Source organism: Ciconia boyciana, chromosome 5 (genome assembly GCF_034638445.1).
Source record: "Ciconia boyciana chromosome 5, ASM3463844v1, whole genome shotgun sequence".
Lineage (NCBI taxonomy): Eukaryota > Metazoa > Chordata > Aves > Ciconiiformes > Ciconiidae > Ciconia > Ciconia boyciana.
In genome coordinates this window covers 55,859,265-55,882,372 of record NC_132938.1, presented here as the reverse complement: position 1 = coordinate 55,882,372, position 23,108 = coordinate 55,859,265, and the positions used below count along the sequence as shown (strand labels likewise).

Genomic DNA, 23,108 nt, shown 5'->3' with positions numbered 1-23,108 from the left:
CTGCGGTGAATGATGCACTTAAATGGATGCTCAGGCGCCCGGCGGCTTTCCCTGCGGAACAGCAGGCAGCCGAAACCACCCCTCCCGGGCCGCCCCCTCCTGCACGGGCAAACGGAGCGGGCCCCGTGCCGGGTGTTCAGGGGAACAGGAGGGCTGTGAAGCGGTGCGTCAGGCGCCGGGCACCCTCCGTGTGCTCGCAGGTGTCCCGCTCGGCACCCCGGGAGGCCGGTGCCGCCCCGCCGCTCCCCGTCGCGGCCGCCAGAGGTCCCCGCCCCCCGGCGCTGCCCGCCTCTTCCTCCCCACGTGACGGCTCCCGGCCTCCTCCGCGCTCGGCGACTACAGCTCCCGGCAGGCGCCGCGCCCCGCCCGGGGCCCGAAGGCCGGCCCCTCCCCTCCCCCTCCCAAACGGCCGCCGGGCTCACGTGACCGCCGGGCGGCCAACCGGGTTTGAACCTGCGTTTTTTATCCGCCCCTTCCCCTCCCCGCAGCGCTTCTGCGATCAGATCGATCTAAGATGGCGACGGTGGAACCGGTGAGTGTTTCATTCCCTTCTCCCGCCTGCCTTCCTCTCCCTCCCGCCGCCTCCTTCTCCTCCTCGAGCCGCGGCTCCCCTGGCCGCGGCGGGCGAGGGGGCGGCGGGCGCCCGGCCGGGCGGGAGGCGGATGGGCGCCGGGGCGCGGGCGGCGAGGCCGGCGAGGAGCGCACGCACGCACGCAGGGGGACGGAGCGGGGGGAGGGGGAGCGGGAGGCGCGGGCCTGCGCGGCGGGAGGGGGAGGCGGGAGGCGGGGGGCTGTGCCCCCGCCGCCGCCGCGCGGGTGCGGGGGGGGCCGGGCCGGCGGCGACCCAGGGCGGGCGGGAGAGGGGCGGGGGCAGGGCCCGGCGGGCGGGAGCGAGGCCTGCGGGCCGGCGGCGCTGGCTGCTGCCGCCGCGGCGCCCATTGTGCCGCGCCCTGCCCGCGGCCCCCGCCGCCCGGCCTGGCCTGGCCCGGCCGTCCCCGCGGCGCTGCGGCGGGGGGGGACGCCGGGGCCGGAAGGCGCGGCGAGGAGCAGCCCTGGGCGGCGGCGAGCCGGCCCGGCCGCCTGGCGGGCGGCTCTTCGCCGCGCTTGGCGCATGTGGCGCGGTGGGGGTGGCCATGTTGCTTTCCGCCCGGAGAGGCCGGTGGGTTAGACTTGCCGGTCACCGAGGGGGTGGCTCGTCCTCGCCGGGCGGCGAGCGGCCGCCTGGCAGACGGGGAGGGTTGAAGGTCTAGCTTCGAGGCAGCCAGAGCTGGCGGTGAGAGGCCTTGCGGTTCGGAGGCGCGGGGTCGCTAACCTGGGGTGAGGATCTGTAAGTTAGCAGATGCGCTGCTCGGGAGGCTGGCAGCTGAAACAAGAAAACGGTGTGACTGGTAAGACTCGGGGCGTGTTGCAAACGAAGTCGGCTTTTTTCGGTTATGTTATCTTTCTGGATTAAAATGATATTTTTATTCAAGTTGTTTTATAGTTTTCATGATAATTAAGTACTCTTTTTCTTCTTCTAGGTATTGAGTTGTGTTTGTGATGATATGCTCTATTTTATAAACATTGTCCTAGCCTGCTCTTCCATAAAGAACTGAAGCAGCTGAAAGTGGTCTGAGTATAGTTGTGACTCTAATCCCACGTGCTTGTGTATCGTGAGGAGTGGACAGCAGAAGACTGTGTATTAGGGTTTCAAGACAATGAGAAACTTAAAGCAGGCTAGTTTCTTGCTGCTGCTTACCCACTGTGAATAAATAGCCAGTGCGTACTTTGGAGAGGCTTTGTAACATTCAGACAAAAAGTGTTTTACATTTGAAAACCACTTCACTGTTTTTAAATAAAGGTTAATTTTACCCTTTTGTGTAAGGGACATTGATTCTCATATTATGATTTTCTTCCGTGAACAAAAAAACCCCACCTTTACTTACAAGGAAGAGATTGAAATTGGTTGGCACTTATAAATTGTTTGACTAGCAGTTCTGAACAAGAAGAATGTCAGTTGTTAAGGCAGTGAGCTGGACCACCAGCAGCACCCTTCCCATGTTTTCCAGCCACAGTGTTAAACACTTGTTTTCCCATCCAAAAGCTGATCTCTGAGCTGTAGCCCACATATCTGAAGATGAGAGGTTCCTGTCAGCTCAGTGTTTTGTGATGACTGTGGAGCTTAGCAGGGGTTGTGGTAAATAATTTGTAATACTGATGGCCATTGGAAATTGAAATTACTCTAAGGGCTTAGGTTTGTGGCTTTCTTGGCTGTGGTGCTGGCGTAAGCCTGTCTCTGCACCATTCTCTCCATTGTTCTTGCATAAGCATGAGGTTGCATGTTGAGCTAGATCTGGGGCTTAATTTAGCCAAAAATAAACAATTGGTTTTACCATGCCATTTCCCAGCAAGATTGGTTTCCCAGATCCAGTTCACCATGCAGTGACAAAAAGCTGTGCTGAGCCAGTAAAAGTTGAAGATAGGGCAGTGTCTTAACTTAAACAACAGTTTAAGTAATGCTGCTGTTGAATGTTCTGCCATAGTTGAAGTATGTTTGACTTCAGGAAAGAAATATCAGCTATGCTTGCTTATTTTCAAATTTATTTAAATAATAAAATTTTTGTTTATTGTCCTTTTAGGTGGCTCACACTTCTCCTACCTAAGCTTAAAGTTAGACTTGCGTAGTGACTGAGGTCATAGACACTTAATGTTGCGGAAATACTATGTGCTTTTCAATGGAACAGTTTAATTGTATGTGTGGTTAGGGACTGGATTACTTCTTGATCATAGGGAAGCTTTTCTGTTGCTGACCTTCAAAATCTGGACCTAGGTTTGTAGAGGTGCCATCTGTGATGCTTCCCTAGTGTGAAAATGTGTCTCAGGAAATGCAAAACACAACTGAATGGGTCTTTTTTTAAATGTAGGCTCCTACTAAAATCGGTGAAGTTTCTAGTACTTCCATGCTCTCAAATGTAACATACACTTTTGGTCTTGTTAAGAGGCTGGAAAAAAATGTTTGAAACACTTTAAACTCAAGTTTCAATATTCCTAGAGTACTGTAAAGAGTCCCATGGAAGTTGCTAGGAAAAGCAAGATTATTCTAAGTAAATATAGAGCTGTTGCACAGGTGTTTACTTCTCCACTGCAGGGGCAACTTAAGCCTCTGCAACATTGACAGGTTAAAACTGTTTTTCTTGTGCTATCCAGGTTGTTTTTCTCTTAAGACTCTTCTAGATTAATTTGTGAGAATATGCAGAAGTTTGTCCTGTTAGAGTGTGCTCATATTGTAGCCTTTGAGGATTAAATGTGATCAGATAATGCTGCAAAAGTCCACAAAGTCAACAACAAAACTGATAGTAATGCTTTAGTAAACAGTAGTTTACCAAAGGTGACTTTAAAATGTAGCCACACAAAGCTTGTACCTTCTAGGTGTGTATAAATTTTGTGGAAGTAACTTACATGTGAGCATCTGATCCCTCATCATTCAAATTGGAAATGGACATCATGGTGTGCTTTTTTTGCATCATGACAGTTATTGTTGACAATTGTCAATTGTCATTGTGCAAATGCAATTCTTGTGAATTTAACTCTGAATTTTAAGATACGTGGGTGAAACTTCAGTTACGTGTAATTTGAAAAATGCTTGTTTAAACAGCTAACCATCAATAGGTAGGACTTAACTTTCTTTAAATGAAACAGTATTATCTCAAGGGGTTACAAACATAGTGGTATAGGGCCTTGAAATTCTGGAAAGTTCAAAGTAGCTCCTAAAATTCAAGGTAGGCTGAAAGGTATTTATTTTGTATTATTAACAGACAGTTAGCATGTAAATTAAGTGCAGGTTATGTTCAACTTTAGACTTACGCTTATTACTAGGTATTTCTGCTGTAATATAGTCAGTGACCTGCTATGGTTGAAATCAGTATAGTATTCAGCTGTAGTATTGTGAACACAGTTGCTTGCTCACTGCATTTTTCTGAAATGATGCAGGATAAATGTATCTTGCATGCTGTTTAATAATTGAGAATGTCTATCATAAACTTTCAAACTGTAAATGACATTTCTGACTGAATACAAAGCTTCCTCTAAGAGGAGGAGGATGTTGGACAACTTACAAATTTTTTGAGATAAACATTTTTCTGAAAGCAATTTTTAAAAATTACATTTCATGCAGTGTATAAAATGTCAAGCTTATTTCAAGGGAATGCATAAAAATAGCATATGAGACTGAGTTGTTTCTTTTACTGGTACTACCTGCAGGTGTGGAGGTATATGGGAAATTTTGATGAGAAAATGCAACCCTTTTGGCAGCTTTGTAAAGATCAGTGTGAATTTTGAGGGGATAGAGAGGAGAACCAAATGAGGGAGGTTGGTAGAGAGCCTGCATTGTGAAAGAAAAATGCAGATTTTAAGTGAATTAATATTACTTTTTCCTCAAACAAATTTGTCTTTCACTTTTCAAGTATTCTAAAGTCATGGTTAAACATAAGTTTAGAGGCTATTTTTAACCTAGAAACTTCAAGCAGTGACTCATTTCTTTAAGTCCTAAAACCTATTCCTGTTTAAAATGTTAATGTTATGAAGGTACTAAGTGTGTGACCTGCAGATTTAATTGTGCTATGTAATACAAGTGTTCTGTTAGCTGCCTGAAAGTGACAGTTGTCCTTGATTCTTATATAGTGGATGTGAGGCAGAAAAATTTTAACTGTTTAAAAGTTGTCTTTTTCTAAATGTGCAGAGCAGTTGCTTAAATGAATAATCTTTTAAATAGTGGTCAGTTTTTCTTACGTTCAGTGCTGTTTATCAAAGTAGCTTGTGTACATTACATGCTTTACAATAATGGGGCATACCAGTAGTATGTCCAGTAGTTTATCTTTTTGGTTGAAGACTGACCTCTTGAGCATCCATACATTATACAATTTTGTTTTAAATTCTTTTCTGAAGATTCAATATGTCTTAATTTTTCAGCTGATGTAAAATGCTATGCTCGGTTGTACGAGTGGCTCAATACACTTGTAGTAATTTGGAGTGTGCGGGGACATCAGAGGTGTGTTGTCCCTTGAGTCATCTGAACTGTTCTCCTCAGCAGTTTTGGGAAGTCTTTGTTTTCTTGTCTGAGTGCCTTAGAACTAACAGCATGTTATATGTGGGAAGTCATCCCATGCGTAGATTTCATGTTCCAGTAGCAAAGGCAGCAGCAGACTGCAAACTGGGGTGAGAAGTGGTAGCACAAGGGCAGCCTGCTTAGGCAGCTACGAAAAAACCACAAACATAGTGAAGTATTTTGATATACCTTGTAACTTGTTTGCTAATTCTAGTCATAAGGTTGTGAGTTAAATGTTGAAAATCTGATGGGTACTTTCAAGTGTATGCCACTCATTTTTTCAGAAGTCAAAAGGGCTGTAAATATTATTTGCATCTTTTAAAACCTGAGATTATATTTCCTAAAAAAAACAAACCAGTGTGCCCCCCTGACCCTGGAGGAGGTGTATGACCCCTCTACTTCAATCTTTTGTTCCTGTCCTCCTGTACATGTGTTGCACTTCTGATCTAATTTGGTGGGATGTCACTCAGTTAAAATCATGCCCCATGTTTGTGTTCTAATAGTGAATGCCTTTCTAAAAATCTGTGGTGGTCTAAGCAATAATGTATGCAGTTAGGATAGTTGCTCTGTATTAGGCCTTGCTATGTCATGCCTAGAAAATTTTTCTCTGTCCTGGTGTCTGGAAAGCTATTTAACACAGTTTAATTGGTAACAGGTGGCTATTGGTACCTCTCTCTTCCAGTTGGTATTACACATACTATGGATGATTTTTACCTCTGTATATTAATTCCTCAGAGCTGTGTATTAGATCATAATTTGGTTTGTTTTCTTACAGCACATAATACTTGCTTGTGGGTGGGCTTAAATCCTTTTTTTGTCCAGAATATTTTGAAATAAATAGCTCTTGATTTTGTGCCTTGTGAATTGTTATCCTAACAGTAGTGTAGTAGCAGTTATCTGCAAGAAGCATAAGGACCAGCAGATAGTTGACATGCTTTTTCCCTAGACATCTGCTAACTGGGATGTGCACTTTCCTCATTCTGTAGGAAACCCTAAACAAGAAGGTGGAAACTCTCAAATGTAACTTATTTTGGTTTACTGCAAGAAGACTATGGAAGCCTCTTCCACGAATTGATTCTGTTAATTTTCACCAAGAATGCAGAATAGTGCTAGGTTATGTCCTTTTGGGACATAAATGTTGTGCTCTCTCAACTGGACTTCCTCAACAACTTCTGTAGGCAATTAGATGACATGAATGTGGTCTGGGCAGCACCTGGAAACACTTGGTGAAACCTAGTCAAGCTAGTTGTTCTCTTCAATAGCCAAACCTGATTAAGCAGTTTTTACTGTAAGTGCTGTTTGTTTCCTGTCCAGGTGACATGCACGCCTTCCTTTGATATGTTGGTCATTATGTGCTGTGGAGAAAGAATAAATAACACCAATTAAATCTGCAAGTTTCAGAATCCAAGTAATGTGCAGATAGGCACAGTCATTAAATGCTGACTAGGCAAATGTTTCATGGACTTCTGCAAGCTGATTCCTACATCAAAAAACCATGTGGGTAGTGAATAAATGTCACTTTTAATTACGTGCTGCCTTGTGTGTGAGGAGTAGGATTGGCCATGTGAAGCTTTCCAGTTTATCTGGTAATACTACCCTATTTTATTACATCTATTTTAAAAGCAGCAAACCCAGTGGTGGCTTAGTTTAATAGTAGACGCAAAGTCAATTTTAGGTTAAAGAATGCATTAGTTATGAGCAATAGTAAAGTACTGTGAAGGATTTTAAATTTAGTAGTCCAGAAACTGCTTGTGGAGACAGTCTGACTGAAGTAAGTTAATAGTGTAGCGATTTCAAGGTGTGAATTGGTAGAATGTGTACAATATCACTTTAATTCATATTGTATTTATAGAATCTTTTAAAACCTGCATGCTTGTGGTTTGGTGTAGAATTTCAGTAGCTGGAAAGAGGCTGGATACAAGAAATGGACTTTGAATGCCAATTAGTGAACTTACTTTGTATTTGACTAATAATGAAAAGTGCTTTGCTATACAAATACTTTAGCTTGGTGATCAGAATAGTGAGATAAAGGTAAGATGAAAGGAAATGGGAGGTGATATGATTCATCAGCCAAAAATGAAAATGGTCCTTTTTCCGTTTTTCTTGGTGGTAGTGGGAAATAAAAGGTAGTGAAAACAAGCTGCTTTAGGCTTCTGTGTGAGACCAGCCAGGAAACTGTTTTGTGGTAGAAAGTCCTGCTTCCAACTTTACACCTTTTTCCAGGTTTATTCTGGTGTGTTACAGCTCTACCTGTCCTTGATGGGCAGCCTGGTGCTGTAAAAAAAAAAAAATAAATAAATCTGGCTGGGTTAGTTTGAGGGAGTGGCGTAATCCTGGGTCAAGATCATAGTTAGCTGGGCCTTGCAGGTGACTTGTCATGTACTGTTTTTGACAGGAGCTTGAAATAATGGTTAGTCTGAGTTTCATTAATGCTAGGTAGCTTTCAAAATATCTTAAGGGACTTGTTATTGTGGTGACTTAACTAAAATGTTTGTGCTGAGTCAGATGTCTTATGTTTGGCCAGAAATGGACTTTCAAGTAGTTATGTGAAGGGTGACCATCATTATACTGGGCAGGTGTTGAGGCTCATTGCATTTTTTAATTGTCTGAAGGTGCTACCTTAATCCTTTCTAATGTTGTCTTGTATTAGAAGTTACAAAATGGCATAGCCCTGCGTGTGCTTAGTAGTTTGGTATTGATTCTTCCAGTTTATATGTTATGATACTTCTGGAAGACTGACCAAGGAGACTTTAGGATTAGCTCTTTGTATATTGAAAGATATTTGAGCAAATGTGAATGAGATTCTCAACTGAAGTTATTTTTTGAAATACTCTGCATTTGTCAAGAGTGAGTCTATTTGATGTAAAAATCTTTAGTGTAATAGCATTTGTAAATCAATTGTAAATATTAGATGTCACAACTGCAGAGCATTGTGAATGAAAGCAAGCTTTATCACAAAACCTAGTGCTTAGTTTACTTCCAAAATATCAACAAGATTTTCTTTGTATGCTCATTGTATTTGCACATGTAATATTTCTAACTCTTCTAGTTAGAAGCCTCTGAAGAGGCAACACTTAAACTGTAGTTGTCTATACTTGGCTTTTTGTAGTATAATGATAACTTGGATGAGGAAATATTGAAATGCTTCCTTAGTGTATTTTTCAGCTTTTGTGCGTTGACCATCTTAATTTGTTCTGTGGGGTTCTTATATGTGACTAAAGGGAAAGATGTATATTTGATCCCATCAACTTAAAAATAAACAGGACTAACACTAGAAATATTATTCTAGATAGAATTTTGAAGTACTTACTAAGCTTTTTGAAGATCTGTTTAGCTTTTTATAGTATTACACTGAAGGAGATTTGACAGATTGTTCAACACTCTGCTCCTGAGGTTTTGAAAGTGATGTTCCCCATTAGGGAATCTTCAGAAAGCATTTAGTTTTATTAAGAGGCAGGAAATTGTACTGCCTGCCCCTTGTACTGTGTAAATCAAAGCACTGTCCTAGTTGTCACTGGCCCTGTTAGGCCTTTGCATTTCAGTCTTTTCACTGTGAACATGGGAGCATATGAAAGCATTCTTACATGTGATGTAAATTAGCTTTCAAACTGAGATTTTTTTCTAGGTGAGCTGTTAAACTAAAGCATACTTAATGATTTTCAAGCATAAAGGTGTAACTTCTGTGAAGTAAAACATAATATGCTTAATTATGATAAATATATTGATAATGAAAAGAAAATCCCTGTTAAGACGGATCTTTAGGTGTTATCAGAAGAGTCTGCCAGCTGAGACTGTGAAGGTTAAACGGTGTGTGTTTGTTATCACTTCAAATCCATTCCACTTTTCAGCAGCTTTGGTGATGATAAACTGAGTAACATGGAAGTCTGGAGTAAACTGTTCCATGAATTAGATGGCTTGCCATTACTTAATCCACCCCTACGCTGCCTTGTTCTCTTAATACCACAAAGTTTAAATTGATTTTTAAGTACTGCTTTTGTATTGCTGCATTTAGGAATGTCTAGAGTCTTTGGGTCTGCTGTAGTTAGTATTTGTTTATATTACTGTAGTGCTTTTTCTTTCACAGGGTCAGCTGTACTGGCATTTTTGTTAGCTGTAGGAATTCAGCTCTAGTCCTCATTCCTTGTCTCTGTAATATTCTAGCATGGATTGCAGATTAGGGGGAGATGGTGGTAACTGGCAGGGACACTTGGCCTCACAATAAAGCTTTGTGTTCCCTGGTTTGAAGGAATGGCATTAGAATTTCAAACCTGACACAGTGGCTTCTCGAACTGAATGACAAGCTTGAGGGGGTTTGCATGCAAAGGGAATATATTATTTTGCTTCTTTGTGGTAAAGTATATTTGACATCTCTAGCACTGTCTCTGGAGATTTGAAAAAAATAATACTTGGAATCAGTCTAATCTGTGGTAAGCCTGTGTAATTACATCTATTTCAATTTGAAATTTGAGACCTGATACGTGTTTAAATTCTGCTGTTTGGTGCCTGAAGCTTTGTTAGTAGCAATGTTGCAAATATAAAGATAACTACTTACTGGTTTGGTTTCTAGCTGCTTGTAATAGCTGATTTCAGACCTGAGAATTATAGGCATGTCTCCTACTTGTAATAACAGATTTTTCTAAATAAACAGGGCCTGTACATCTGTTTCCAATGATGCTTTGTCAGAAACTGATAAAAAATCATTTTCCTTCTGAAATTATTATCCTGGAAATTAATTTTTAGATGTGTGTATCCTAGATAACATAGCATATTATGTATTTCTGAAATAACTCTCAGAACTGTTTCAAAATATGATAAATGTTAAGTAAATGTTTCTGGAAACAACTGACACAAGAAGCAAATCACTGAACAGCAGAATGTGAATTCCTGCAGTTAGTATTTATTGTAGGATTTGCTCAGATGTTGAAGAATAAAGGGATGCAGATCATGCTTCCATGATGTGATTTGGGCCCCTAATCCAAGATGAATTAGAGGAACTCTTAGCTTCAGCCTTCTTAAAGTTACTTCAAAGAACTAAAATACTTCAATAAAAATTGAGAAGGAACGTATTAACTCCTTTCTTCAAACAGGAAACCACTCCCAACCCTCAGCCTTCAGAAGAGGAGAAAACCGAGCCAGCACCTAGTCAGGAGGTTGCCAGCCCTGAACAGTATATTAAGCATCCACTACAAAACAGGTAAATAGTACAGAAGCATGATTGTAATTTTGCCAAAGATAGAAAAATGCCTGTGGCTTTACAGTGCTCTTGTTTACCTTATGTTTTCTAGCAGCATTTTGAGCATTCCCATTTTTTTGAATATTTTTGCAGGGAGGTTGCAGAGGAAATAGAATCTGATCTGTTGTAATTTAGAGACTTTTCATGTAGTGTTATTACAGAAGCTGAAAATCTTTGCAAATTTTCATAATGCAGCCAGGTAATTGGAAAGAGCATGGCTTTGCTTTTAGTTGGAAGCAAGCAGAGCTTTTGTTGCTTTTGTCTAGTGTGTTTTAAGAGACTGACACTGAGATGAAGTTGCTGCCAAGCAGAACTGGAAAACCTTCCATTCTGCCTTGTACTTGGGCAGTTCCAGTGCCAGTGGTAAAGACTTCTCATTCTTACTTCTTGTCAGTCTTACTCCTTCATATCTTACAATTTTTTTCTCCTATTTGGAACTGAAAGTAGTAGAAGCTGTGTTAATCAGCCAAAGAGCTAATTAGACTTGATCGTATGAGTGGTTGGTGTCTACAGTAATGTTTTCATTATCTGTAGGAAGCACAGCAGAAGAAACCTTATAAAGTGCAAATGCACACATTTGTACCAATGTGTCACTAAGAGAAAAAACTGTAGGGCACTTAAATGTTCCTATTTAACAAGTAAAACATGGAGCAGTAGTTAAAAGTATAGTTAAGAAAAGTTGTCGAAAAATCAAAGCCCTCTTACTAAATTCTGTGTTCAGTGTGCAAAAACAAGTATGTTTTAAAAGCTACTACTCAGCTTTTTACTGAGCTATAGAGATAATGAGGACTTTACCAAGAAGCTTTGTACTAGAAAAGCTTGACTTGAACTGCCTTTCTGCAGTGAAGATGATATAAGCTTACAGGTTGAATTCCTTTAAATGTGCACAAAAGTTACTCCAGCAGCATACGTACACTTCAAAAAGAGCAGCTAGGAAGTAATTTTCTCCAAGTGAGCTGAAGAGCTGATGTGGTGTGCTCAGTACTTAATGTTGGTAGGTAGGTGCTGCCCCAAAATGAACCTTTTACCAAGTGGCACCTTACTCTTTTTCTAAGTTCGGAGCAAGCATGGAAAACCCCTCTGTACTGTAGTTCTATGCTGTGTGCATCCCATTTTTCCCTTGTTGTCTTTCTCTCAATTTCCATCCTTCCTTTTTTTCCTGTGAACACTTTAAGTTGGTGCTGACACTCCTTTATGAATGGTAGTGGGGCTATTACTGGAAAATAGTAAACTTTTAAAACAAGGCTTGAAATGTCAGGAAAAGTCTCAAAACACCTGAGGACTTAAAGTACTCTGCTGTGAGAAGGTAAATCTACTCTAGTGCTAACCTGAGTGAAACTATCGGAATTAAAAATAAGCCTGTTTTCTTAAATGCCTCATCAGGTATCCTGTTCCAGCATTTTAAATTATACTTTTTAGATCCAGAAGGGAGCATCTTTGTGTGAAATGTTCAATTTATAATATGTGTTGAGATTTGTACTCAGTGGAGATAATGATTAAGAAAATTGGATGGAAATTTTTTCATTTAGTCTTGGCTTTATATATGCAGATTTAAAAACTTGAAACAGTTAAAGTTGGTGTTTTTTTTAAGGTGGTTGCCATTAGTAAGCTTAATGCAGCTTCCCTTTTAAAACTTATGCTCTCCTAGTATGTGACTGCTTGGGAAACTTTCATGTCCTGTATAGCTTTGGTGTGATATAATTAGCTTTTGTAACCTTTACAAGGAAATTACTGGAAAGGGAGCTGTGCTCCTAGTTTGAATAGTTGGTATTGTTTTAGACCATAATCAGTTATTTGCGGTAGGGGATTGCAGTTTAGCAGTGGCAGCAAGGAGAAGCATCTGAGGCTTAGAGGTTTAGAGTCTTAGAAATGTTACAAAATTATTTAAAATATTTACCTAAATGGATTGATCAAGTCTGCCATGATTCTTGTAATGGGAACACAAATATTGTTGATCTGCAAAGTTGGATTTGAGAACTGAGTTTCACATGTAGCTTATTGATGAAAACTGACTTCCATACTGATAATATGTTAAGTTCTGCAATTAGTTTGGGTATAACAATACAAATCATGAATTATATTTTTAATATACTTTAATTTCTAGATGCTATTATTTTATTTTGTTTTCCTTTAGATGGGCACTCTGGTTTTTTAAAAATGACAAGAGCAAAACTTGGCAAGCAAATCTTCGTCTTATCTCAAAGTTTGATACTGTTGAAGATTTTTGGGCGTAAGTAAAGACTTTTCAATCTGCATAATAATCCTGGTGTGTGTTGGCAAGGCTTATGCCAAAGTCAAAAAAAAGTGTTCCAATTGCAACTTTTTTGGGTGTAATATGAAATATTTGCAAAACTGAAGGTGAGGTCTACCCCATTTTTCAGAACCTGGTAGAATGTAACCTTTGAAGAAAATGTGATTGGATAATTTTTTCATACTTTAAATGCACATTGTCTTGCTGTTAACACTGCAACACTGCTTATATTCATATGTACATGACATGCATGTAGAAAATTGTACTTGTGCAGTAGATGCCTCATAGTAACATGAATTTGTAAATTCTTGTAGCCAACTGATTGTTACTTCCTCAGCCCCAAATTTTGCTAGTTGATTAAATTCTCAGATAGCTGGCCCACTTCAGATATTCAAAAGTGCTTGAATCTGGAGCTTAGTACTTGGTAGATTGATGCAGTTTAATGGCATGTGTGAAAAGTTCATTAGAGGTTACAGAAGAAACTACCTTAATTTTAAATCGAAGGTCTGCAAAAGTGGTTAGGCTCAAACAGCAAGAAAAAAGCCTTTGAAGGTAGGCCTGTGCTTTCCGAACACTTGCTTCAGTCAAATTCAGGTAGCTTACTTGGAAGATTTTGCCTGCTGTAATGATGAAATATGGAGAAAATGCAAATGGCATGAAATTGAGGGTGAAAAAATGCATTATATATTTGATCTTAGTGTTTCATGCTACATTGAGTGATAGGGTTCTTCTTTTGGATGTGATAAGTAAGGGAGAGATGGTGTCTCAGTGGAATAATGAGACCTATCAGTGACCCATTAGCACCAACAGGAAAGAAATAAAGATACTGAAAAAGCTGAACAACTATTTATCAGTGCAGTTGTCAGGGAGGGGAATAGGATTCCGTGCTTGTAGACAGCTTTCCCATTCCTACTGTGAGGGTGACTGATGGTTGAATGAGCAGTAGTTTGCAGTCTTGGGGTATGTGGTAGGAGGCTAAATTGTTTGAAGCTCACTATTAAAGTTGGGTAAGTTTTTTGAGCTCCTATAACCAAGATAGTCTGGGTAATTAAGTGCTTAATCTAGATGTCTGCAGTCAAGGTATAAATTGGTCACAAGCAATTGAGAAGGTTGGAGTGGGAAATAGGTGTGTTGTTCTGTGGAAAAAATATTGAGATTAAGGTAAACTTGAAGGAAGCTGGTAAATCTGTAACTGGCTTCGTAAATTCCTGTGCCTGATTTCTAATTGTTAGAACATCTCAGTAATTAATTTCCTTTTTGGTGCTGGACCATGCCTGAATGTTAGTTGGTCTTGGACTCCAGGTTACTGTGGTATGTGCAGGCCTTTTTCTGAAGTCTGACCTTAACAGTGCAGGAAAAAAAAGCATCTATTTTCTTGCTAGAGGAGACAGTATGTACTCCTTTGATTATTTTTTTTTGCTCTGAATTGCATAGTTGTAAATTTAATTCGGAGTATATATTTTATATTTTGTTTGTCATCTCTTCTTGTCTTCTGAGTCCTTATTTCAATTTGAATTATCAGGCCTACATCCTTCATCCCTAGAGTATTGTATTAAATAAAGTTGAATATTTCTCCTAAAACCTCTCTCTGCAGAGAGTAGCCTTAGAAATATAAACAATTATCCTTATTCCATGTATGTATATGTACAGAATACACATGCACACAGAACTTGTTGCCATGAAACTTCAGTGAGTTATGTTTCTAATAACTTTGTTAGAACTAGGTATAAAAGAAGCACTGGTATTTCTGGAAGATACTATTGTGTAGGAATCCAGCAAGTGTTTATAAACCAGTTTCCATTTTCCTTTAAGCCTGGAACAGCTTAAAGCTAATGCTTTTATACTGCTGAAAAATACTTAGGAAATAAGGTTGTTTCTGAAATAAATTTAATGCTTTTTAATTTTTGTATTTGATTTGGTCATATGTCTTAAATTCTTAAGAAATTTGTACCACAAAATAATGCTTAGTTTTTAATCCTGCTTTTTTCCCTCCAATAGTTTATACAACCATATCCAGCTCTCTAGTAATTTAATGCCTGGTTGTGACTACTCGCTCTTTAAGGTATGCTTGCTAACCTTTTATTTTTCTTCAGTTATGGATGTTGATGGATGGTTTCCTGACTAGGAAAGACACTGTCCAAATATTTCACTTCAGATATTTAGGAACATGGTTGGGAATGTCCTAAAGGAGTTAAATTTTTTTAGGAAGTCCTAAACACGTGCCCTCTGAAAATGAGGCTGTCACTAGTTCTGAAAATGCAAGTACTTGCTTTAAAACACTTCACAGAAAGTACACCTTAATCTGTTGCTATGTTTGTCTTCATTCTATGTTTGAGATGCTTGTGCAAATAATTAAGTCTCAATAATTTTTATAATATGAAAGATTTTCCAGCCCTGTCATTTGGTGTGACGTGAAATGGGTTAAAATGTCTGAGTTCTGTGGGAGGCTGCAATGTTCTCCAGTATTCTTTGAGCACTACTAGCCAGATGCACAATGCTCCTATAATTAATTTTTACACCACCAGTTACATGCCATATTAATTATGTATGTAATAGAAAATTGTACCCAATGCTGACACTTAAAGCATGCTGAAGAAGTGTTCAGACTGGTGAATAGGAAATGCTGATGAGAAAGTGTACATGAAATCGTGCCTTGGCTGGAGTGGTGATTTGACCTGGAGCTCTAAATTAAATCCTAAACTCTCCAAAGCACTTCTAACATACAGCTTCCTTTCTGGATTCAAATACCTGAATAATCCTCTAAGTACTGGTGCCTGGGTCCTCCTTTGCTTATCAAACATAGCTACTGGCTGGGACTCCTCAGTAGATTGTGTACATAGTTTGTAAACCTTAGCAGCTTTAGGTAGTGAAGAGGTGGTGATGCTTGGGTTTGGGAAGGTAACGATATTTTAGGTGACTGAGAAACCTTAGCAGGAAATTTTAAGAAGCTGTAGGCCCTTCAGAGGTTAGGATCTCTATGGATCATGCTTGTATTTTTTTGCATGAATCCTAAATTTGTGGTTTAAGTATGTGTATCTATGCTGTGTTTGCATATCGTCAATCAGCAATAATTTAATTATTTAAATGCATGGAACAGGTACAGAATTGGCAGCTGTTGCAGGCTTCTGAGCAATCTCTTGCTGTTGTCCTTCAGTCATGACCTCGTAAGAGTGCCTCTTAAAGGCAATGAAGTAGTTCGAGCTCTGCAGCTGCCAGTGAGGGTGTTAAATTTAAAGTGAGCTGACACCACTCCATCCTGCATGTTGAACACTTAATTAGTTTTCAGCCAAAGTTTTGTAGCGCGGCTTTCTTAATAGACATTTCTTAAGCAAATTTCTCTGTCTAGACAGTTACCTGCTTTTTTAATGACTGACTCTCCTGAAGTGCAGCATAGCTGGTGGATATGGGAGTGGCAGCTGGCTGCTTTGCTGGATCAGTGCATCCAGTGTCATTTAATTCAGTACAGGGCCATTGGTAAAGCATGTAGCAGAATGCAACTTGCTTCTAAATGGTGTGTTGATTTTTTGTGGCCCTGGCAATTAAAACCCTCTTATTCTCACCTTGTTTCTGCAGGAAGTCATTGAGATAGACTGCCAAAGGTGTCTGTTTCAGTGAAGTAATCTATATGCATAAGCGAAGCACTTGGCCAATGTTGCAATGAGTCCAAGACTTAAAATAAGGACTCCAGAATGTAGCTGCTAATTTTATCTGGTTTCATATGGGGCAAAGTGGATGTTTGACTTCGCCTGTTCCCACAGCTTTTTATGTAATGTTGTGTAGCCAAGACTTTTGCCAGGGCTGTGATTTTTCTGTAGAAATAACAATTCATTAGAGAAGGTCCACTTCTTAAGCTATTTTGGAACTTTGGTATTGGTATGAGTCAGTATTTCTGAACAGGTATGTACCTTAAACTGTACACTTTATTCTTAAGTTGCTATTTCAGTTACTACGGGTGTTTTGGTTATTCTTTAGGAAAAATACAGATCAAGTCTGATTTAACTTCTGAACATTCTTTGCAGGATGGGATTGAACCCATGTGGGAAGATGAAAAAAACAAGCGAGGAGGACGATGGCTAATTACACTAAACAAACAGCAGAGACGAAGTGACCTTGATCGCTTCTGGCTAGAGACAGTAAGCACTATGGCCTTACAAGTTGCAACTGAAGAATCTTGCATTTGTATTATTTTAACTGGTGTGTTCTTTCTGTGTGCCACACTAGACTTCTAACTTCCTGGCAGCACAGTGTCCTGTAAGTTTTTATTGACAGGCTGTGTTTGAAACGTGGTTTTTCAATAGTGATACTCAATGTAGTTGTATTCTGAATACTTTCTTATAATGGGCAGCAATAGAGATAATTCTACAGGACAGATTAACCTTTTCCTGTGGAATGTACAGAATAGCCGTTGAAAATAATACTTTGTCTTGAATTTGACTCCCAAATTTAACTGCTTAAATGTAAGACTATTTGTAAAACAAATTGTTACAAGTGAATTGTTTTCAGGTTTTGGTCTTGCTGAAACAAGGGAGTTTCAGATTTATTTTTATTCTTTCTGTACTTAACACTAGAATAGGCAAGTAAGAGCACAATCTTCCTGTGCACTATAAAAATACTTTTTTCCATTGCTGTTATCTTTTTTGAATAGATTTTTTGGATGGTAAATATACTTCTAGAGATTATGTGGGTTGCAGTAAATGTGTTGTAGAAAAGGATACAACTGTACTGTCTAGGAACTGACGCAGAATAGCCTAAAAGTCTAGTCTGATCTGGGTTTTAGGGGCATGGATTGCAGGCAGTACAATGCAAAGCAATCTTGCCAAATCTCTGATCTTTTTTCCCCTGCTTGTATGAGAGGCAAGAAGTATTGCACCCCTTAAAGGGACAAATGGCCTTCAGGATCAAAGCAGAGGTGTCCAAAATACCAGAGCTATTAGGATCTTTCTAGTCTCTGTAGTGATTTGAAGAAAGGATGATGAGCACTATACTACTAGGCAATATGACTGCACATGAGTAAATAAATGTCGTGCTGTGTGCATTTGGCCTCTCCCCCTAAATGCCTGTATGTATGAGTCCTTCTGACTCTTAATAACCATTACATATGGATTGGAAACACGTAGATAGTCTATGAAGACTTAAGGCTAGAGGGCTCTGCTTTTTGTTTAGCAGCAAGCAATGGCACAGAGCCCAAATACCCAGGTGACTGGGATATGTGCTCTAAAACAACCCTGTCACTTCTAATTCCAGTAATTATTTGTAACCAGCTTTCTCCAATAAAAATCAAAACCTATTCCTTTATCACTCCCCTTTGGAACAAATTTTTGTTATAATCTGATGATCTTAACTGTAAGCTAAACATCATTTGAGAATACTTTTTTCCCCTGTTGTGCAGCATTCATGAAGAATGTACTTGACTGTAGTGTTTACTGAGTGTGGTAGTCATCTTTGCATGTATATGTACTAAGGCTGTTGATCAATATTTTGAATGTTTGTGTGTGGTTTAAACTTAAATACTTATGGCTTTCATTACCCAAGTGACTGTGTGCATCCTGCAATTGGGTGTAACATTTAAAGTGTGTGTCGTTATACCTGACTTATTCAGTAGCACACTTTGTCCTTTTTGTATTTCCTTGATGAAGTCAGCCCTTGCAGCTCTCATGGGTACTGAAAGACCTGCTTTGTTCAAAAAGTTGCAAGTGTGTTGAAGTTCCAAATGTTGTAAGTGATTCTGGAAAACTATGGCAGTGTATTTAATGTACTGTGCAAGTGAAGTAAACAAGTGCCCATTTGGAGACTTAATACTTCAGTGTGCACAAGGATTTTTAATTCAGCATGGACCAGATGAATCTCTTAACCACAAGAAATTATCAGTTTTGTATATCTAAAAATTGCTTGTTTTACAAGTTGCAAGTTGTAGATTTTAAAAAACACTTCCACAGTTAGCATGTTGTAGAGGGATGTGACCTAACTCAATCTGATGTTCCTGAAGTGTACCATGTTTGCCAATTCCAAGCTTCACCATTAGAAGTCTGGCGGGGGGAGAATATTGTATTACTTGTACACTTGTATTGTTGCACTTGCATTACACACTGTTCAGGATGACTGATTCCCACTTTAGAGTATGTGGGAACTCTGAAGCTTCCGGAGTGTGCTGATAGGAAGTAACACTTGATTAGATAGCTCTTTTCATCTAAGTTGCAGACCGATTTGCCTCTGAATTGATGTACTTCAGAATTGAAGTTGGATCTTACATAGCTGACATTGTCCAAATAGCTCTTCACAGGCTCTTCCTAGATAATGAATGTAAACACTTAAAATTTCATATTTGTCTACCTGTGTTAAACATTCTTTAGAAAGAAGAATAAATTCCTTTAATTCTTACCTGATTTGGGATTGGGAGGATGGGGTGGGAGGCAACACTATGTAAATGACCAACTGTCAGAACTTGCAGCTGCTGGGATAGGAGGAGAGATGGAAAACTCAAAATAGGAGGAAGAAACCCTACTACAACTGAGTTTACCTTCACTTGTAACATTTGGAACTTCAAGAAGATACTGTTATAAACAGAAAATGATTGCTCTATGGCAAGTGGCTGTAAGCAGTAAATGTAGTATTCCTCCAAGTCCTTTGCGTACACTGAGTGTTTGCCTGTGGAGCAGGATTCTGACTTTGAACTGCCACTTTTAATGGTTAATCTTTGTTTTGTAGCTGCTGTGCCTTATTGGGGAGTCGTTTGATGACTACAGTGATGATGTATGTGGTGCTGTTGTTAATGTTAGAACTAAGGGTGATAAAATAGCAATATGGACAACTGAATGTGAAAACAGGGATGCTGTTACGCATATAGGGTAAGTAATGTGATTGGTGTCTTGAGTATATGAAGTGTAACAATGCCTTTAAAGCCAGGTAACTTAACAGAGAATGCACTTCAGGCAAATGTAGCCTGTGCAGAGCTGTATCCCTCTGTATGTGGTTGAAAGTTCAAGTAACTCAGTGTCAAATTATTTGCATTATTGTGTAGTTTTTTGTATGGGCTTCTGTTAATAACTTCTTTGCACTGCTGCATTATGTTCACTGTACTTTAGCAATAATAAGGAATTGAACACAGACCTTGGTACAAGATTTGCCTCATTTCACAATGAGGCATTGTAATGAATACTTGTAGATAGTGTAGATTCTGTTGCAGCATGCCAGTTTGTACAGTGGGTAGCCAGTAACAGACTGTTGGTAAGACTTTTCTCGGGGAAAGTGATGCTTACAAATAAGAGAAGAAAGGCATCATAAATCTTAAGCTCACAAGGATGTATTTACATTTGAAAAAAGCTGGACAGTGATGTGCTGTGAAACTCTACAGATGTTTTCCTACATTTTTGTCTCTGTTTAAGTGCAAATCAAACAATGCTGATTTTCGTGGATTATTTGACATGTGTAATAGCATGTTGTGATCTTCATTCCAGTAAGCAACAGTAGTCATCTCGGATTATCATGCATCTCTACTATGGAAATGCATGTTGTGCTCTACTATTTAGCAATACTTGCTAAAGCTAGTGGATTCCTTATGCTGTAGTATTGATGCTTCAAAATTACCTGCTGTTAAATTCAGTCATTGTAGGCCACTTAACCTATGCAAACCAATGAAAATATTTATCTTCCCAGCTTAGCATGTCTGTCTTAGGCCAAACTTTAACTATCAGGCATAGTAGCTTACTAACATTTTTCACTTATTGGGTAGCTTTAACACGTTCCTTATTTGGGCCTTTGAATCTGGTGGGGTCCACCTTGTACTAACAATTTCATTATACAATTATGTTCAGACTTGAAAGGTAAGTAGTTAACAGTAGACACACTGATCTGTGGTACACATCTGCTAATAGAGAATAACCTTACATCAAACCTAGTAGGCATCAGAGTGTGTTTTAGAATGGTGTTAACCATTAGCTAAGGAGCTAAGATGACTCCATTAGAGAACTAACTGTAAAAAGTTAAGATTTTGCAAACTGACAATGACGAAGGTAAGTTATGTTGACTGCGTGCTGTTGTGTTGCCATAACTCCAAAGACAATACAGCCAGCTTTTATTTAACAGTTAAAATTGGGGTAAGCTATGGTCCTGTAAACTGCTTCATTATGATTAGGGTAAGTTAAAAAAACAACTTTTATATAGTTTTGTTAACAATCTGCAGTTGAACAGGCTTGTTCTGTGGTTTAGTCAGAGCTTGCAGCCTGGCACCATTAGTGGCTTGCATCTCAGTCATCCTCTATGCTAAGGAACACAGTATGTGTGTGTAAGCGGGGTACTGCTGCTTCTTTTAAGTCATAAAATCTAAGCTGATTTTTCTTAAAAAAAGAAAAATGGGTAGCTGCCCATGACCAGTACCATAATGAATTGGGGGGGCCTGCTTGATATCAATATTTAAAGAAAAGACAGCAAGTCTGTGCAACTGAGGTGTGTGGTGATAAAAACTGACTGTTCCAGGGAATTGCTGTTTTATTTGGTTCAGGTGACTTTATAATCTCAGTAGTTCTAGAATCGTGGACCATGACTTCTTCATAGCTGTTTTGTTTCTATATGTGGGAATATAGCTTGCTGATATTAATGATATTCATGTGAATGCAGTAGAATCCCTGTGTTCTACATTTAGGTAGGCCTGTGAATTTTTTTTTGCAAAAGCTTGTTCTATTTAATACGGTAAGTCATTGTTCATACAGAACTGTAAGCTGATTTTTAGATGCAATAAGCTAGAAAAATCCTGTTTCAAGTCCTTTATTCATACTTTAGAAATTGTTTCTAAATAGGCAACTATTTGTCATGAATATGTCAGCAGATCTTAAAAGCAGGTGTCCTGTTACTGATTCCTTCCTAAGGGCTTTGCTTAAACTGTTCTATTTCTTTTCTCCAGGAGAGTATACAAGGAAAGATTAGGACTTCCTCCAAAGATAGTGATTGGTTATCAGTCCCATGCAGACACAGCTACTAAGAGCGGCTCCACCACTAAAAATAGGTTTGTTGTTTAAGAAGACACCTTCTGAGTATTCTTTCATAGGAGACTGCGTCAAGCAATCGAGATTTGGGAGCTGAACCAAAGCCTCTTCAGAAGCAGAGTGGACTACGTTTAAATTTGATTTCCATCTAAGTGTTGCTAAGATTTGTGAGAAGTCTCATTCGCCTTTGTCTTGTACTTCTGTGTTCAATTTTTTCTATTTTGGCTGAAGTAACCATTACCAATCAGAATTTTAGTACACTTCACCCCCCCCAATCCATAAATGTTTTCCTGGCCCACTCTGTAATAGCTTGGTAGAAACATTACTATTACGAAAAATACCCATTTGTTTATCCACGGTATTCAGAAAAGAAGCTGCATTTCTGTACCTGCAGGAAATTACTCTGTGTTACATTTGCATTGTATGCAGTAACATTTTGCTGGTTTGGAAAAGAGTATGGTGCATACAGTTTTCTAGCAATTTTTTTATACAGCATCATCTTTGCTGTAACCTATGCTGATGGCTGCTAGATTAATTTATTTGTTTTCCCTATTTGATAACATTAGTGATATTTTGATTTCAGTTGTTTTTGCTCATGTAACATTTGGTGAAGAATCTGGGAATATGACAAAGGTGGAATAAACATTAATTTTGTGCATTCTTTGGTAATTTTTTGGTTTTTTGTAACATCAAAGCTTTGCTACAAATTTATGCATTTCAGTCAAATCAGTGATCTGTTTGTGTGATTTCCTAAACATAATTGTGGATTTTTTTAATGTAACACCATAATTTACATTCCTTACTAGAAATAGTATGTCTGTTTTTGTATCTTATGCTGTATTTTAACACTTTGTATTACTTAGGTTATTTTGCTTTGGTTAAAATGGCTCAAGTAGAAAAGCGGTCCCATTCATATTAAGACAGTGTACAAAACTGTAAATAAAATGTGTACAGTGAATTGTCTTTTAGACAACTAGATTTGTCCTTTTATTTCTCCATCTATACAGCAAGTATTTGTACTTCTTGTGACAAGGCAGTCTCTACTGTGGCTTCTATTGTAGTGTCTTCCAAGAATGATAAAGTCTGGAGCCTATAGTCTGAAACTTTTATTAAATCTATTAGATAGCACCCTAAATCAAAGTGAAATTATACTGATGTGGCTACTGTTTTTTCTTAGTGGTTGGACTAATTGATGGCTTGCATTGTTTCTTTTGACTTTGGTTTATGCCAACCAAGAAATTCGAGGGTACATAGAAAGCTGTCTCATTTCAGGTAGGAACTACACTAAGAGTGCTGAAGTGAGTGATTCTACTTTAAGTATATAATTCCTATATGAAGTACAAGTAAAGCGCACTAGAGACACGGCTACAAAATAAAAGTATATGAGGATCTAGATAGTCTGCTATTATGTATGACTTACAATGAATGAAACTTTCATTGGCTTGCAAGTTGCTGTAGGAGCTGTAAGTTTGCTTGACTTGCAGGATTGGGGGAAAATTTTGAAGTCCATTGAGTTAACTTCTCGTTTTGAGCCATGTGAGAGGCTTTTTCTTTCTACTCTTT

At 39.2% G+C, this 23,108-nt stretch overlaps 1 protein-coding gene across 1 annotated transcript; it reads left to right on the top strand.

Moving 5' to 3' along the window:
• The first annotated feature begins 417 nt into the window (after positions 1 to 417).
• EIF4E (eukaryotic translation initiation factor 4E) lies at positions 418 to 22,508 on the top strand. Its single transcript, XM_072861338.1, has 7 exons — positions 418 to 532; positions 10,171 to 10,277; positions 12,451 to 12,546; positions 14,566 to 14,629; positions 16,587 to 16,700; positions 19,273 to 19,412; positions 21,464 to 22,508. Exons 1-7 carry the CDS (start codon positions 515 to 517, stop codon positions 21,576 to 21,578), a joined length of 654 nt encoding a protein of 217 aa, XP_072717439.1. The 5' UTR covers positions 418 to 514; the 3' UTR covers positions 21,579 to 22,508.
• The last annotated feature ends 600 nt before the right edge of the window (positions 22,509 to 23,108 follow it).